Source organism: Drosophila pseudoobscura, chromosome X (assembly GCF_009870125.1).
Source record: "Drosophila pseudoobscura strain MV-25-SWS-2005 chromosome X, UCI_Dpse_MV25, whole genome shotgun sequence".
NCBI classification, from domain to species: Eukaryota; Metazoa; Arthropoda; class Insecta; order Diptera; family Drosophilidae; genus Drosophila; species Drosophila pseudoobscura.
In genome coordinates this window covers 15535372-15552736 of record NC_046683.1, presented here as the reverse complement: position 1 = coordinate 15552736, position 17365 = coordinate 15535372, and the positions used below count along the sequence as shown (strand labels likewise).

The 17365-nt window shown below is 45.9% G+C and overlaps 1 protein-coding gene across 8 annotated transcripts in view; it reads left to right on the top strand.

Annotated features, from left to right (window-relative positions):
• dnc (phosphodiesterase dunce) overlaps positions 1-17365 on the top strand; it is a 118321-nt gene that overhangs the window by 42717 nt on the left and 58239 nt on the right. For 3 of the 8 annotated variants that reach the window (XM_033384528.1, XM_033384527.1, XM_033384526.1), the window contains exon 1: positions 1560-2815. The exons of 4 other annotated variants lie outside the window; for them this stretch is intronic. In XM_033384528.1, coding sequence (XP_033240419.1) covers positions 1614-2815 — 1202 coding nt within the window. In that variant the 5' untranslated portion in view covers positions 1560-1613. Of the gene's footprint in view, positions 1-1559; positions 2816-15293; positions 16248-17365 lie in introns of those variants that run through there. One more of the 8 variants, XM_033384531.1, reaches the window with a different exon arrangement.

Sequence of the window (17365 nt, the reverse complement as noted above, 5' to 3'; positions counted from 1 at the left end):
TACCCCAAAGTCGGTCTAAAATATTGAACTGTTTGAAAAACATACCAAAAAATTTGCCCAAGCTCGGCTAATGGTATATTTCGTAACCCGGAAGTTTCGGAAGGTTGTTATATGAACACTCAATATTTCAAACAGATTCGCAGACCCAAAAACCACTGCCGTTTTTGGTAAGGTTGTATTCTGGCTACATACTTTCGGTTATTGTAAGTTTTTTTGGAGAATATAGGGCTGCTCAAACTTGGCTCTTTATTGGGCTCAAGAATACACGAATACAAGACCCTTTGAGAAATGCAGGCAAACATTTGAGAGCTTTGCCTTTGACCCATAGTTTTCTTTGCAATCAAAAAGCGATGGCCCCTCACCTGGAAAACAGCAAATGTTTCTATGGCAATGAATGAAGTTCGAATGGTGCATTTAAAGAGATTGCTTAGTATTTTGCATTTGGCTGGCAGAGTGGGCCATGGGGGAGCATTCAAATGAAATAACTTGTAATATCGCGATGTTCAATCATATTGCCCGGAGGACGACCTTTGGCGGCCTTGCATCCTGCTTAGCCTCTGGCATCCTTGGGCTTATTGAAGGAACTGAGAAGCAAAGGGAAACAGGAACTTCAATATAAATCACAGTTTTCCCCTCGGTAATGCAATCAAAGTCTCTAAAGTTAATGAGCTAGAATGTGGCTCCCTCTCTCTCTCCCCCTCTGGAGCCTGCCAGCAATTAGTGGATGTAAAGTGCAGGTACAGCGGCACGAGTTTCGGTCACAGTTCACAGGTTAATTATGCAGCTTGTTAGAATACACAGCCCCTGCCCATCTCTCCTCGAAACCGAGCTTCAAGAAAAGCCAGAAACCAGCAGCGCCAAAAAATGAAAACAAACTTTTTTTCAACGTTACCTCCAAAAAAAAAATAAAATAAAATAAAAAGAAAACAGAAAACAGAAGAGAAAATTCAGCCAAAGGCGATGCTTTACTGATGAGACCAGTGGGTGGCAGCCTCGCAGCAGTGGAATTGTGGTGGGGCGGAGTTCCAGGGAGAGCACATGTTCGAGTTCGAGTTCGAGTTCGAGTTCGACCTCGAGCTTGTTCGTTCCGCTTTCCATCTGAAGCCCAAATGATGGACCCATATCCATCGCAAATGGCTGTCAAGATTTCATGGGCAGAGTGTTGAAACTTTCTGTCTATAGTTGTTTCAGAATCTTTAATTTTTCTTTTCCCGATAGATCTGAGTGGCACCTTCTCATATGTAAACCGAAATGGGTTCGGGGAGATGTTAGCCCCTATCCACAGCACTGCACAGTCTCTATTTTTTGTCTGTGTGTGTGTTTGCCCCCCCATTTTTTTGTCACTTTGGAGTCGAAAGTTTTTTTTGCTTCCTGCTTAATGCGCGCGCGGGTGCTAATTAGCGTATTCACTCGCTTGGAAATGGGTAAATGGGAGAACAAACCCTCGCAGACCTCCCTCAAAAGTATGCAACAACGTGGCAAGAGAGTATACCAAAAAGAGAGCCAAAAACTTGGCCTCAAACTGCTTTTAACCTTTGACCAAAACTTCTGTTTCGCAGCAAAAACCAAACGAAAAAAACACAGCAAAAAAACTTGACAAGAAACCACCTGAAATGTCCGGAAACAGCAACGACAGCAACGGCAATGGTGGTGCAGGCCAGAAGCAGGCACCACCGCCCCAGTACATTATAACCACACCGAGCGAGGTGGATGCCGAGGAGCTGCGCTCGATGGAAATGGACATGGAAATGGGATCTCCTGCGGGCAGCGAGGACAGTGTCTTTGCCGGCTCGTCCACCACAGCGGCGGCGGAACAGAGACGCCTCCAGCAGGTGAAGCATAGCCAGAAGTTCAGTAGCCAGACATCGAGCTCGAGCACCACCAAGGTGGCCACACGCTCCTATTCGGTGACCAGCAGCAGCACCAACAATCTATCGTCCATACAGCAGCAGCAACAGATCCAGCAACAGCAGCAGCAGCAGCAGATCCAACAGCAACAGATCCAACAGCAACAGACCCAACAGAAGATCATCTCCAGCTCAACGCGAAGCCAGAGCCTGCAGTCGAGCACGATTGTGGGAGAGCAGAGCACCCTGCAGCTGAGCGCCAGCGCCGCCGCCGCCCTGGCCCAGCAGCTGAAGGCCCAGTCGTCGACGTCGATAATCACCAGCGAGCAGAGGACCAGCACCAGCACGAGCAGCAGCAGCAGCACCCGGTACATAGCCAGCGGATCCAGCAACCAGGCGGTGGGAAACTCGGCCAGCACCACCAGCAGCAAGTCGAAGTTCCAGAGCTTCCTCCAGCAGCCGGAGGGCGGATCGCACGGCTTCCTCACCGCCCACCAGAAGCACGTGCGCCAGTTTGTCCGCTCCACGTCGGCCCACTCGGAGGCGGCCGCCGGCATGACCCCGGTGAGTGGTGCCAGGCCTGAGAAGTGCATACGGAGCGCCTCCACCCAGATCGATGACGCCACAGCGGCACTGGGTGATGGCAATGGCATCGGCAGCAGCAACCTATCGGACAGCACCGGTACTGGCGGATCCATGCAGCTGTCCATGTCAAAGCTGGGACTGCAGCAGTCCTCCTCGATCCTCATCTCCAAGTCGGCGGAGACCATCGAAATGAAGAGCAGCTCGGCGGGCATGCGCACTCAGCTGACCCTGAGCGGGGGCTTCCTGGCACCGCCCAATCGCAAGATCACCATCTTGAGTCCCATCCATGCACCGCCCGGCCTGCACGACATGCTGAAGCGGGCCGGTCGCTCGCCCCTGTCGCCCAGGATCAGTTTCCCCGGCAGCGAGACGGATCTCTTTGGGTGAGTCGTGTTTACGGGTTGTACGAATTTCAGGCGGAAAGGCTGGAAAATTGCCAAGATATTGGTAAAAAGCCAAATCAAAGTGTGCACTCTTTGACCTTAAACTAGAAATTATATGTACCCCCCTTAATATTTCCTGGTCTAACCATGGTATGCCTCTAAAATTCCATCTAAACTTTGGCCCATTTTGCCTTCAATCAATTTGCGAGCCCGAAATTCAGGCACCGACCTGACTCCGCTACATCGTACCCCCTGGCTAATGAACTTGTTTATAACCATGTCCCTGTCGATGTCGCATTTCTGATGTCCAGGACTCTTGTGGCACATTGAACTCGCTGCTAATTGTTGACTTGTTGTTGCAAATTGCTTGGGGGCGATGCTCAGAGGCCAGGCCAGACCAGACCAGACCAGACCCATCGTTCCATCAGTCGGAGAATGTCATTGGCAACAGAGGGGCCACACAGACGCACACCGACGCACAGGCCCCTGCTTCTGGCCTCTTCCGCCCTGCCATCGTCTTGTGGCGTTGTCAGAATGCCAAAATTGTTTGTCATAGTCGTATAATTAAATTTAAATGTTTTTAATTTTTCGTACCCTGTTCACTGTCTCTCTACCTCCTCTCTGTCTCTGTCTGTCTCTGGCAAAGGCACACTGTGAGATATATTAATAACATCAGGCAGGGGAAAAGCTATGGGGAAAACCAAAAACAACAAAAACAAGAAAAGATGCGAATTATTTTAATGAACCCCAGAAATGGCAAATGGGCCAAAGGAGCCAAAGGAGGCAAAGGAAGCGAAGGACGCTAAAGCAAAGTGGGGGGTAATTGAAGCTGCCAGGCCATGAAAATTTCCGTTTCCTTTCGTTTTCCTTTCGACTGCGCTCAGCTTAAAAGGAATATATCAGGGGGGTGCGGGGTGCGGGGCTGCGGGGGAAGGGAAAGTTAAACAATTATTGGCATTATGTCCGTTAAATGTATTTAAATTTAATTGCCAGCTAAAAATCGAGCAAATTCAGCAAAAAACCCGAACCTCAAAGGCCAACAGCAGGAGGAGCTTTTTTTGATACCCTTGGCATTTATGTAGATATATATATATATATATTCCTAGTGACCTGTCCTGCCACATAAATGGATTGCAAATAAATCAAATGATATATTAGATAATATTAAATTCGCTAATGGATGAGCACAAATTGACAAATGACAGGACGGCGAAAAGTTGTAAGCAGTACAGCATTCGTTGACGCATAAACTCCGTGCAAATTTGTTGCTGCAACGCCAACAAATTTCAAATTAAATTATCATCATCCGGGGGCAGAGACATATTTTTTTAGGCAAAAATGGAAAATGGAGCAGCCAGTCAGTCGGAAATGTGAAAAAACAGGCTCGATTTCATGCACGAGATTTATGTGGGTAGAAAAATGTTCAGTAATATCTCAATTCAAATTACTTCAATTAATTCAGTGATTTTCGTATTTTATTTTTTTTTTGTGAAATTCCATGGTAAACAAATTCATAAATTAACAAAAAATAGGTACACAAATTTAAAATGATGCTTCAACATTTATTTGAGCTAATTTTTAGTTGTCGGAATAGTTTTGTTTGCCTGTTGACTTTTATGGAATCAGAAAGTGGAAAAATGGAATTAAAATATTTGAAAACTATGTATTTATTTGCGAGAGTAAACACAGTCGCTTAATTATTCCAATCGCAAATGAGAATCTGCATTCCCAACGTTTTTGCAAGTGAAAAGGAAATGGTAAACCGTATGGGGGCCCAGCAACTTACTTAAGCACCTTATCAGTTAGTTGACAGCCCAATTTCCATCTCATCTCATCTCATCTCATTTCAGCTGAGCTCTGTGTGGGGCTACTTCATCCACCTGTTAGTCGGAGCATTAAATTCCAAATCAAAAATTCCCTTAGGAATTATGAAAATGGGAAACATTCCCAGAGGTACAGGCACAGGCACGGCACAGGCAGTGTGGGTGGGTGGAGACTTTAAAAATCCAGACAGACTCCCCGGCAGGCCGCAACATTTGCATAGCTTTGGCCACAAGTACCCAGAGTATGCCTGGGCTCCTGATTGGGGTCGTGGTTGGGCATCCCCCCCAGATACGGAGGAAAAGATAAATCTCCGGGAGCTCGAGGCTCAACTTTTGGGCTTTCCGTATGCGTGACTTATGTTTACAGTTTATTTATTATTAAAAACATACAGACAAATGGTCCGAAAAGTCATATATATTATTGTTGCCGTTGCTGGCAGAGTCCTGGGGATGTCCCTTCTGGGCCTCATTTATATACCATCCGAAAGTTGTTTTCCACCCAATGAATCGAAATTGTTGTTGTCCAAGCCAGAAAAAAAAGGAACAGCTAATGTCTGTATATTTAAACTTCAATTTGGTGAGCAATCTTTAAGCTATCAGGGGATCGACCGATGACGCAGGCCGCATTTTTTATCAGCCCCAACGCAGCTATATCCCCCTCCCCAGCACCGCCGCCAAACCGAAGGGGGTATTCCCCGAACGAGCAGCGAGGCTCCTGCGGTTTCGGCAAAAAAGGTCGGTGTCGGGACTCAAAGCTGCACTGCTGGGTTCACGGGTTAATTCCGTAATTTTCATGGAAATCTGTGTGTGTTTTTGGTGGAGGGGGGAGGTGCCAGATAGTGCTGTGAAAGCCGAGTCGGGGGGGGAGGATCTGGTGGAGCTGTGGGATAGAAGGATGGCCTTTATCTAGTGTGTTCTACGATTTGTATGGAGAACATTATTTATTTGTATATTATTCTATTTATTATTTAGAGAGTATATTAGAGATCTTTCTCAATCTGTCAATCTGTCGGAAAACACATCCCATCTGTGTAGAAGCACTTGCTGTAGGCTCATCTCTGTGAATGTTCATCTATCATCCGTAATCTCTTTAGCTTTCATTCGACTAATAATAACTCTCGAATGGCCATTGGACCACCCTTAATTGGGATGCCAGTGTCCACACATACACCCATCGGCGCTCTTAAAGCCAATTCATTTTGAGGGTCCTTCCCGCTAACCGCTAACATCATTCTGTTTGACCTTAACAGCTCTCGCCTAAGCTCTCTGGCATTAGTTGCTCTTACTTGCCGGACATCTTGGCTGCTCCGTCCTGCTTTCAGACAACACTTTCCAACTGGCTCTTGAAAAAGTTGTTCTCCTTTTTTGTCGGTGAGAAAGATGCTGGGTGTCTGTCCTCTAAGCGGCAGAGCGGAGAACCCTTTTTAAAGGCCTGGACGACAGGCCCCCTACTCCCCCCCATCACCCGGACAATGTTTGCATGGCAGCGCGTGCCTTTGTTTGCATATTGTATTCGCGGAGTCCTTCGGCTTCCGCTTCCCCAGGGTCCATCCTTCTTCACTCGAGTGCTGCATACTTTCAGGCGCTAATGAAGGCATATTTGCTCGCCACTCGGTGGGATGGATGGGCCCAGACGCGCACGGAAGACGGGGGAAGGATGGATGGATGCTTTATTAAAGTTTCAAATATTAGAGAACTGTCCACAGTCCACGCTTCGTCCTTGTCCAACACTGGTTCGCCTGACACGCTGGTGCTTGACTAATTCTTCTTGTAGAGCGAATAGTCCTCTATTCAGTATTGGTTTGTTTGCCCATTCAACCCTCCCTCACTCTCTCTCTCGCTCTCGCTCTCTCTCTCCCTCTCTCTTTCTCTTTCTTTGGGTGGCAAATTAACACAACTAGTGTTGGCTGTGACCCAAATACAGTGTTGTTGAGTGCCCTGATAGAATCGCAATAATTTATGCAACTCATTTCAATTTTAAATCAACATTTATGATATTTTCGAGCCATATTTATGCCATAAAATCAGACTGCAGTGTGTGTGTGTGTGTGGGGGGGGGGGGGGCGGTGGTGGGAAACACAATCAAGGCCCCATCGTTACAGCATATTTACGATAATTAGTAGGCTTCAAATCAACTGTAAATTACGCCTCTTAAATAGCTTCTCCCACTCCCACTCTCTCTCTCCCACCTCCACCTTCCGCTCTGTCTGTCTCCAATTTTCTGTATGCCCATTTATGCCCATCGGAACGCTGCTTTCTAATACCGGATACTCAAGGAGAGTATATGGCTATACTAGACTTGGAATGACAGTGGCTTGTGTAACACCCAGAAGGAAGCGAGAGACGAGAAAATCAAGAGTGCAGATTCGTTATTATTATTATAGCCACAAGGAACAAATTAAATTTCAGTAGCTACCCAAACCCCGCTCTCTCTCACTCTCACACACACTCTTCGTCGTGCAGTGTGCATCCTCTAGCGGAGGAGAGCCGTACTGGCTAAGTATTGGGTATAAATGTAGAGCCGCGGCTCTAGCTGCGACTCCCAGCGTGACGCTCAAATATTATGCGTGGAATTTTAGGCAACGGCAAAACAAAAAGGAAAAAAAACCCACAAAATGAAAATCGCGTTAAGTTGTTAATTAGCATAAAACGTTGCAACATAATGCACTGATGATCTATCCATCCATCCAAGCAATCTTTTATCCCATGGCCCTGGCCCTGCTTCTGCCCCAGCCCCTCGGGGCAACGTTAATGCTGACATTACAAATATTACGCATACGAAGCGTGTGACATTTTGAAGGTAAACCTCTTCCTGGCCCCGGGCTTAAGTAAGAGACGAGGCAGCATAAGAGCCTGCCAGCTCGGATGGCCATTTGAAGTATATCCCAAAGATAAAGGCAATCTGAGATGGGTTAGACAAACATTGAAAGGGAGCAACACAACGAGACAGAGAGAGAGAGAAGGGGAAAGAGAGAGAGAAAAAGCCAGCCAGAGAGGAAAGGCGAAGCAGAAAAAGTTGGAAAATCCCGTGAACTGAGAGCTGAGGTCCCCAGTGGCACAAAGGTGAAGCCCGGGTATGAGAGAAGCAATGATAATAAACACAGGACCATTAAAATGAAAGGGACAGAGAGGAAGAGAGGCAGAGAGCAAGCGAGAAAGGAATGTAATTTATTGCATTGCAAGAGGAGGAGGGCTGCCTCCAATTGAAAATAAAGCGGGAACACGTAGGCAAATCGGCGACAAATGAGCAAAAGTTCAACTTGGTCAACCTTCTTGCAAGTGCTTCCGTTCATTATTCTACCAAAATATTGGCTCTAGGAACATGTGCCATGCTGATTAAGGCTTCGTTCTGCTCTTTTGCAATCATTTGAACAACACCTCTCCTGTGACCCATTTAATTTAGGTAATTATCATCTACAACACTCAGCAGCAGGACTTCAAACACCTCTTCATTTGAGGGGCTTCCAACTGTTGCCCAACTTCTATAAGTCAGTTTATTTTTTGCTCTTTTCCACAGAGTAGAATGCTTGGCCTTTTCTAATTTTCCTGGAAGCGAGCAATCTCTTTGTCATTTTTTTTTTTTTGTAAACAAAACAATTGTGAACTACCCATGGGGCAGGGTTAAATTATGTTTTGTTTTGGCCTTTGAGATGGCCCCATGCGCTTTCTCTTTATCTCTATCTCACTTGTGTCCACATGCCGAGCTTGTACCATATTTTTTTTTGTTGGCCACGCCACCAATCCTGCAGCTGGAAATTTATTAAAATTAAATTAAGGAACATTCAAGGCTAGTTTTTTCTGAAAATATACCTCTTAGGGTTTAAAGATAGAAATCTATCTTGAGGAGACTTAAGTAGGTATATCTGAAATCGCCCAATTTGGACTTGGAAGACATTTGACAAAATTTTTAAGGATGAAGATACGTATGTATCCACGAGATACTTTTAGAAATATATTGAAAAATGGTAAATTATGATTTTCTGCAAATATAAACTATTCAGGCTACCCCTTCCTAAAAAAGATACCAATCTATCTTGAAGATACTTTAGAAAAAAATCTCTTAAATCCTTAAATTTGTATTTGGGATGCATGACAAACCATTTTTGCATCAAAATACAGAATTAAAAGGGCTAAGAATACATATATATCCACTAGATACTTTTAGAAATATGTTTAAAAATGACTAAAATATGATTAGATGCAAATTTAGGCATTTCTAGTAACTTTTTCCCACGAAAGATACATATGTATCTTGAAGATATTTAATAAAATATCTCTGAAATCCCTTAATTTGTATTTGTGATGCATCACATCACATTTTGGCATCAAAATGTAGTTTTAAAAGGGCTAAAGATACATATGTATCCACGAGATACTTTTAGATATATTTTCAAAAATGGTTAAAATATGATTAAATGCAAATTTGGACAATTCCAGCCACTTTTTCCCACGAAAGATACAAATGTATCTTAAATAGTAAACAGCATTGCTGCAATTTCGTATCGCATTGATCTTTAGAAAGCTCTTCACAGAAGGAGCTTCGCAGTGAACCAAAGCTTTCAAACAAAAAATGCAAAGCACTCGCTAAGCTTTTCACCACACCAAGAACTTTTCCATTTTCCATTAAACTTTCACCCGAGAAGCATTCAGATTGTGGAAGCTTCCTGGTGGAAAAAGCTTAGTGAGCTTACAGCACTTGGACAATCCGAATTTTGTTGCTAGTGGTCAGGATTTTAAAGCTTTAAGCTACTCGCATTAAAGGATATAGCAGGCAGCAAGGATTTCATGTGGGGTTAACTGTCTGTCTGTCATCTTGAGATGAAGAACATTTTTATTAAGGAATTACAAAGAAAAACGAAACTTAGCCCGACATCATTCAGTGCAAGAGGCAAACATTTCTATAAGAGAATAACAAAAAGGATCAAATAAAAGAGCACTCAGAAAGTCAGCTTAAGTTCCGCACTTTACCAGTCTTTAGTTTTGATATTTAAATTTAATAAACCCACATATGTATGCATGGCGCAAACTAATTGAAAATTCCCTCTTTCTTTTTTACAGGTGAGTGTTTTTCGAGCGCTTTGATTACTGATCCGCGGCGCGGGTAAGCTACCTCTCTTCCCTCCCCACCCTCCCCCACCCATTTGGCTCTCACAGAACTCGGAATCGCGCCGACCCTTTGTGTGAAAACAGCAAATCTCGCTGTTACACCGAATATTGCGTATACGCCATGTGCAACTTGTTGCAAACGCCCCACGCTTTGCCGCCCCTAGGAAAAACAATCAAACAACACGGTGAACCTTGGCCTTTGGCCTTGGCCGGTGCGTTTTTTTATGATTAACTTTTTGGTATGCGGCGTAGCAGCGCGTGTGGTTGTTTCGGGAATCCAGCTTCAGTGCTGCTGGTGGATCGCTCTGTGGCAGTGCTGCCACGTGGGCGTGGTCCGCCCGAGGTGCTGCCCACCTTGCTACCTGCTGTAAGTGCAGTGGCAGCGGCAGTGGCTGCGGCAGCGGCAGCGACGCCAGACACATGAAATGCGAAATGAGAAATGAGAGCCGCATGCAATTTGTTTGCCCGCGGGCCAGGTACACGATCCCGCCTCCAGATGGCAATAAAGTTAACTGCAGGAAAACAAAACGGGGAAAAAAAGTGCAAAAGTGGCAGGCACAGCGGGGGCGTGTTGCACACGCACATTCGCGGGCGTACTGAAAATCTCCAACAAAATGCGAAATGCGATCTCAAAGCGCAGGAAATTGACAACAACAAAAAGGGCATTAATGAACCACCTGGAGGTGGTAGGAGCTCCACACGAGCTCCATGTATGATGGAAAATATTTGAAAAATCCAAGGACACTCCGTTGAATATTTGTCGGGGCCCCGTCAAAGGCAACGGCAAGTCAAAGGGATTATTTTTTTGCATGGCTTAACAAACAACAATCACAGTGCAGAGGCGTATATTAATGAGGACTTTTTATTCACTCCTTTTTTACACAGAAAACCACACATTAAGAAAAACCTGTTGCCATTGCGCTGACATTTTACTAGGAAAACTCTTAATGAGATTTTATCTGTGGAAAAAAAACCCTCTGCTGCCTCTTTCTTCTTTATTCTATGGGACAAATTACGAGTTACCGAATCAAACAAATCTTTACAAAAAATATAAACGAAAACGATTTACGGGATTTTCTTTGTAGACGCCACTTTTTGGCGAAAAAAAAGGTTTTGTTTCCTTTATTGCAAAAACCTTTTTGTCAATTTTGGAAACCTAAATATTTATAGCAAATTCGAGTTCTTTGCAAGTGCCAGAGGGAAAGCTTTGCAATAGCTTTAATCTCTTTTTTATGGCAATTTAGTACAATTTAGGAAAACTACCATAGAAAACTTCTGTATCCAAAACTCATCTTTTAATTCTGGGATAGATCTGGAATACATTTTAAAAGAATTTTATAAGAAGCTTTATATCGCTATTTATCTGGAAAGATATTTATTACAATTTGATGGGTTATCCGTACGTACAATATCTCCAGAGAATAATTAGTTTTGTGAGTTGAGAGAGGGAGAAAAAGAAACGCTTGAAAGTTGTTTAACAAATATTTGACTCGTGGGCAGCCGCCAGAAATCTCTCCAACAAACAACACGGAGAACACTCCACAGGGTGTTATATATATAGTCCACCCCCCACACACTCTCTCTCCCTCTCTTTCTCTATTTCCCCCCCTCACCGTCTATCTATCCTGCTCTCCGTATCTCTTTAGCCAGCCCCCTGGGTGCCATTGCCCGTCCATTAGTTTTGTGTGTGTTTTTTTGTTGTTTTTTTTTTGTATGTTTTGGCCGTGTGTCCTTCCTCTTTTTTTGTTATTGTTGTCGGCTGTTTGTCAAAGCGGCCGTGGAAAAGTGGATGCGATGGACAGACAAGGCACAGAATAGTAGAATAATACAGGGGGAAACCATGGACGAAGATTAGGTACTCTTCATCTGAGGATGGATCCCAATGGAGGTTTCCTCCATTCAATATTGAAAGATATTTTCTTCAATATCTGATAGTAAAATTAAAGTTCCGGGACCCAAAACCCAAGCAGAAAGTCCACGTACTCCCACAGAGAGAGAGAGAGAGAGAGAGTTTACCCATCAAGAGTATATCTTTTCCTTTTGACAGATCTCTGTGCCTGTTTATGCAAAATACCAAAATTGCGATAACATCTGGCTGGATGGCAGTTTGAGGAGGAAGCCATAACCATAACAGGATAAATTTCCCCTCCTTTCGTCTCGTTTTCGTTTCTTTCCAACTGAATGGATAAGTGTCCCCACCTGAGTCCGGACCTCTCCATCCCCATCCCCATACCCGTGCCGATCCCCATCCTCTCCAGTATTTAGACACTCAAGGCGACTCTTTGCAAAATGGTAGCAAATTTTCATTAGAGCCTGTGGAAAGCGGCATCCATCTTTGATGGATAACTCTCGCAGCTGCTGGAGACGCTACCCGCCAGTCGGAGGATAATTGCAATCCGAGCCTGGAGCTCATTTCAGTCCCCCCCCCCCCCACTCCTTCCCCGCCCCAACCCCGCCCGTCGCTGCTCTGCCACCACTGGCGACGCTCCTTTGTTTATTTTTATTGGCCAAAAGAAATTTGAAACTTTCCGGTGACCCCTCTTGGAGCACCTTGAGGCACCTGGGGCAACTTAAGAGCTAATAACAAAATACCAGGCAATGAGCCGGGACCCGGGACCTGGGACCTGGGACCCAGTGCCCGAGAGCAAGTGCAGCATAAGGTTACCCCAACTGCCCCCCCGTGTGGCACGAGGCACGAGTGGTGGATGATGTAAAGAGGATAACTAATATAGCAATCAGAACTGCCTCGTGCCGTGAAGAGAGCGATTTAATTACACCAGACAGCCGAGCAAAGAATATCTCCAGAATGTGTTCAGAATATCTGTACATAAATGGCAATAAGTATCTTATAGATACTCGTAGACTGCCGGGTTCCAAGAGGACACATTTGGACACGGTCCTTAAAGCAGAGACCAGTCGCCCCGATTATCGATAGTCGATAACAAGTCTATTCGCTTAAGGGAAATTGTGATCCGGTTGGGTGTTTTGTGGAACGAGGGTTGACTGCAGTCCTCTCTTTAATGACCTTTTCTCACTCGATGGGATCCCTGCAATCCTGTGGACCAGTGTTCCACTTGAGTTCAATTCTGCTGCGTCGCCTGCTGCCGCTGCTGCTGCACACCCTGGCTGCTCTGCTCTGCCGCCGCCGCCGCCGCCGCGCCCATCACTTGACCCAGCTTAGGGGGCGGCGGCTCAATAACAAATGCAAATGCACTTCAGCCGGCCAAAGAGAGACAGAGAAACACAAAGAGTGAGAGTGAGATAGAGAGAGGGAGTGAGAGAGAGCGGGGTGCCGGCTGAAAGGTGGGGGTGCTGTGCGTAAGTAAAGTTTTCAAGTGCAACGCGCAACAACAACAAAAACAACAACAACAAGGGCAACAGAAACAGCCGTGGCAGCGTGAAAACGGCAGCAACAAAAGCCAGCTGCGAATGCGACGCTTTAAGAGCGACGGCACTTTACGAAAAAACAAAGAGCGCGCACCTTTCTGCGCAAAAGAGAAGCCACAAACGAAGGCAAGAGAGCCTGCACTCTCTATCTTGTCCAGCAGAACAACAAATAAATAATAGAAAAACCGAAATAAAAGTAAATAACAACAAAAGATAAGAAAGATTAGATGAACAAAACTAGAAAGAAATCCAAAGAAGAGAGCGCAAAAAAATGAAGGGGACCCAGCCGCCACTCCGCTCATTTCAGTTCTTCTCCGCACCGAAGTCGCATAGAACATAGCGTGGCAGCGACGCCGGCGTCTGCTACTATTTTGCGCATTTCATTCAGTAGCAGCGCAACGACAGAGTAAAACTCCCCGATCACTGGATACCCTACTCTTACCCTATTATACATCTCGAAAAAAAGTCCCCAAAATATGCATATCGAAAGAATTTATTATAATTTACATACATATGTACATAAGTAAGACATCTGGTAATTGTAATCTTTGTCTAATGTCTACATCCGTCCTTCAGTATAAAACGGAAATGGCCTTTTTCGCAATATTAGTGGTTTTCACACGAAGGATTGACTACCCTTTTAATATTAATCTCTCAAGTGGAAGCTAAACGATTATGGTGTAAAAATATACTCAACTGCAATTTTTTCGAGTTGAGTTCACAATCACTCGTGGGGCAAAAGGTCGCGTCAATCGTATCGAATGAGTCTGCTACACTTGTACAACGTAATAGTGTCATGTATAATAGGAGATCTGGGGTTAAAGATGGTGGCTAGATGCTAATTATTCGATCATACCCGCATATGGCTTTTCTAGGGCTAACAAAATCCATTCGACCCGCCTGCAACCAACCCATTGCGTGTTCGTGCATACGCACTCGCTATAGGCTAGACAAATCAAAGAGTATCGCTTGGCTGCGCTGCCGGCGTCACTCGGTCTCCACACAGCTTCCGCTGGCGGCGTGCTTTCGCCTGCACGCTTTCGCCTTCTCCTTCGCCGTCACCCTCTCTGTGCGTGGTCTCTTTCGCTTCGTGGTTTTTTCCCACTCGCTTCTTCGGCCGCTCTCTGTCATTTGCTCCCGCTGCTTCTGCTGCTGCTTCAGCCGCCTCTGCCAGAGTGTACCTATTTAAGGTGAGACCAGCTCTGCGTGCGGTCTCCTATTGCTTACCTAATTCTAACAATCGTGTGCGTACGCGTATGCGTATGCTTATGGTCTGGAATCTGTATGTTAACCTGTGGGGATTCATTAGATCATGTGCTATTGCGTCTCGTGTTTTTAGTGTGTCCGCGTACAGGTTGAGATAAAGAGAGTCAGAGAGAGAGAGAGAGAGAGAGAGAGAGTGTGTGATAACAACCTAGGCCAGCTGAAGAGCGGAATGACCCCACCGTGTATGGATATACCATGGACTCTGCCAGCTGCTTCTGCCCGCTGCCTCTGCCTGCTGTTCTACTCCCATATCGTTTTGGCGCTGGCGCTGGCGCTGGGCGCTGCTTGGGCTTCTGTTCTGTCCCTCTGCTTAATGTCGTGCGGTCGCTGCAGCTGTGAGCATCGCACGCGTTTACCGCTACACGCCAGAAATTCCTTTTTGCTTCCGTCGCCGTTGCCGTCGTCTTCGCTCCCTGTCTCTGTGTAGGCGCGCGCGCTCGTGCTCTCGTGTGTCTCTGTGTGTGGATGTGAGACAAAAACCAAAAAAAAAAAAAACAAAGAAAAATTACATTATTATTAAGTATTTTTTTGACAATTTTTTTTGCAAGTGTTTTCAAAAATTACATAAAAAAGCAGTGCCAAAAACAGTTATCCAGCAGCAGCAGCAGCGACAGAGGCTGAGCTGAAGCGGCCACAGAAGCAGCACTCAAATCAAAGCAGCAGCCGCCGCAGCGGCGCAGCAGCAGCAACAGCAACAACAACCAGAGAAGCCGCTTATCAAATGCCGCGACCGCGACGTCGACGACACACGCCGCCTGCGTGAGCGTAAGCGTACGCGCGTGTGTGTGTGTGTGTGTGGTGTGTGTGTCAGCGGGAGAGATTGCCTCTGTCTGCGTGCCTGCGTGTGTGTGTGTGTGTGTGTGGGTGGCCGGGTGAAAAGTTTTTGAACTGGCGGCCAAAGGTGACGACGACGCCGCCGCCGACGTTGCCGCAGCGCCGCGTCAAAGGCGCAGCCAGAGCCTAACGCCAGCCGCAGCCGCAGCAGCAGCAGGAGAAGGACCCGCAGCGGGAAGAGAAGTAGCCGGCGGATCAGTCCGCTCAAGAAGAGTAATCCCCGCAGCAGCAGCAGCAACCACTGTTGCCGCAGCCACACAGACAACAACTGCAGCAGCGGCATTCCGATCGCGCCATTTGCTCAAGGCCACCGCCAAAGTAAAGAAGAAGAAAAAGAAGTGGAAGCAAATAAGCTTCGTGGATGCATCGCCTGCAGCAACAGCAGCAGCAGCAGCGGCAGACCACGCAACAGCAGCAGACCTCGCAACAGCAGCGACGATCCAGCTGCAACGAAAACGTTCCACCTGCAGTGCACCACCGGCTTTGGGCGGACAAAGTCCCCAGCCCCCGCCGCATCTAGCTGCCCGCCGACTGAGCAAATTCCTGAAGCAGACCACCAAAGCCAGCAGAGCAGCACCCAACAACAACGGCAGCAGCAGCGCAGCAGCTGCACTGGCAGTAGCAACGGGCGGAGGAGGAGCAGCGAAAGGAGCAGCAGCGGCAGCAGCAGCAGCAGCAGCGACTGGACGTCGCAAATCCTCTGCTGCCTCGATTATCGCAGCGGCGGGACTCGATCTCTGCAATCTCTCGAGTCGCCACAGCAGCAGCGGCACAACGGGGACTGGGGGAACAGCGGGCACCGAGGAGAATTCTACCACCCTAACGGGCGGTGTGGGCGGAAGCTCCCTGAACAACAACAACAACAACAACAGCAGCAGCGGCAGCGGCTGTGGCAGTGCCACCGGAGCCACCGGCAATACCTCAACGTCGACGTGGTGCGGCAGCATCAATTTTCTTGTGTATATGGTGTGCTCCTTCTGCTGTTGTTGCTACAATTTTCGGAATTCGCCCTCAAGGTGAGTGAGAAACAGTACAATCGAATTCGAATGGGGATCAATTCGAAGATCTACCCCTAGGAAATTCCGTTTGAATTCCAGTTGGAAAACCATGAATATTTTCTAAATGCAGTGTTGAATCGATAATATCTCTAGCCAGGAACCCCCCTCTATACCCGAATAATTTTGTGCCCAATTTTTATAGCAGATCTCTCCTATATCTATGACTATCCATCCATGTTATGTATATTCTTTAATTATTTGTTAATGTATTAATTGTATTCATTATATGCCTTAATATCAATGAAATATGTATAGTCGGTATTTCCAGCTCGATTTCGCCTAGAAATCCCGACTATCCTTAGAGAATGGATTTTCATTCTTGTTTTCTTTGTTTAAGGGCAATAATAATCTCGGGTATTGAATCAGTAATTTCCATATCTATTATTAAATCAGAATTATATTCTTTGACAAAATTGAAAGGGTTACATTCATTATCTGTGCCGAGTATTCCTGAATGTGGATTCATTATAGACATGAAACCTTTTCGTTGTCAGATCTGTCCCATTCTTTGTGTATCCTCCCCACAGAACCCCCGCCAACCAAGCGATCCGATCCACTCTCCGATATCTATAATTAAGTTGTTAGAATTCTATTCATAAACTCGGCTACCCAAGCATTCCATTACCTTCCCTCCTCCTGTGTGAGTGTTGCTGTGTGCCATTTGTTTAATAAAGCATGACCTACGGGATGGTTAGTGTACCGGAGAGGGGAATAGATCCCCTCCACTCATGAACATGCAAAGCTTCGCTTATCTACAAAAAAAAAAAACATAAAAATAGAGATACACGAAAACAGAAATGAAAGAAAGAATGGAAAAAAGAATATACAAAAGCAGCAACAAAATTGCAAGCAATTTGGCGGGAGAGATTATTATATATAGCGCACGATCGCATGTGGCATACAAATGTGGAATGAATGATACACGGGAGGAGGAGGAGGCGGAGGAGGAGGAGGATCGAATCAAATGTGGATTCACTCGCAAAGCGGCGGTGCTGGCGGTGGATATCTCGTGATTTGGATTGTTTAATGAATACTCTCATATAATGATGCATGTCCGATGATATATCTTCAACAAA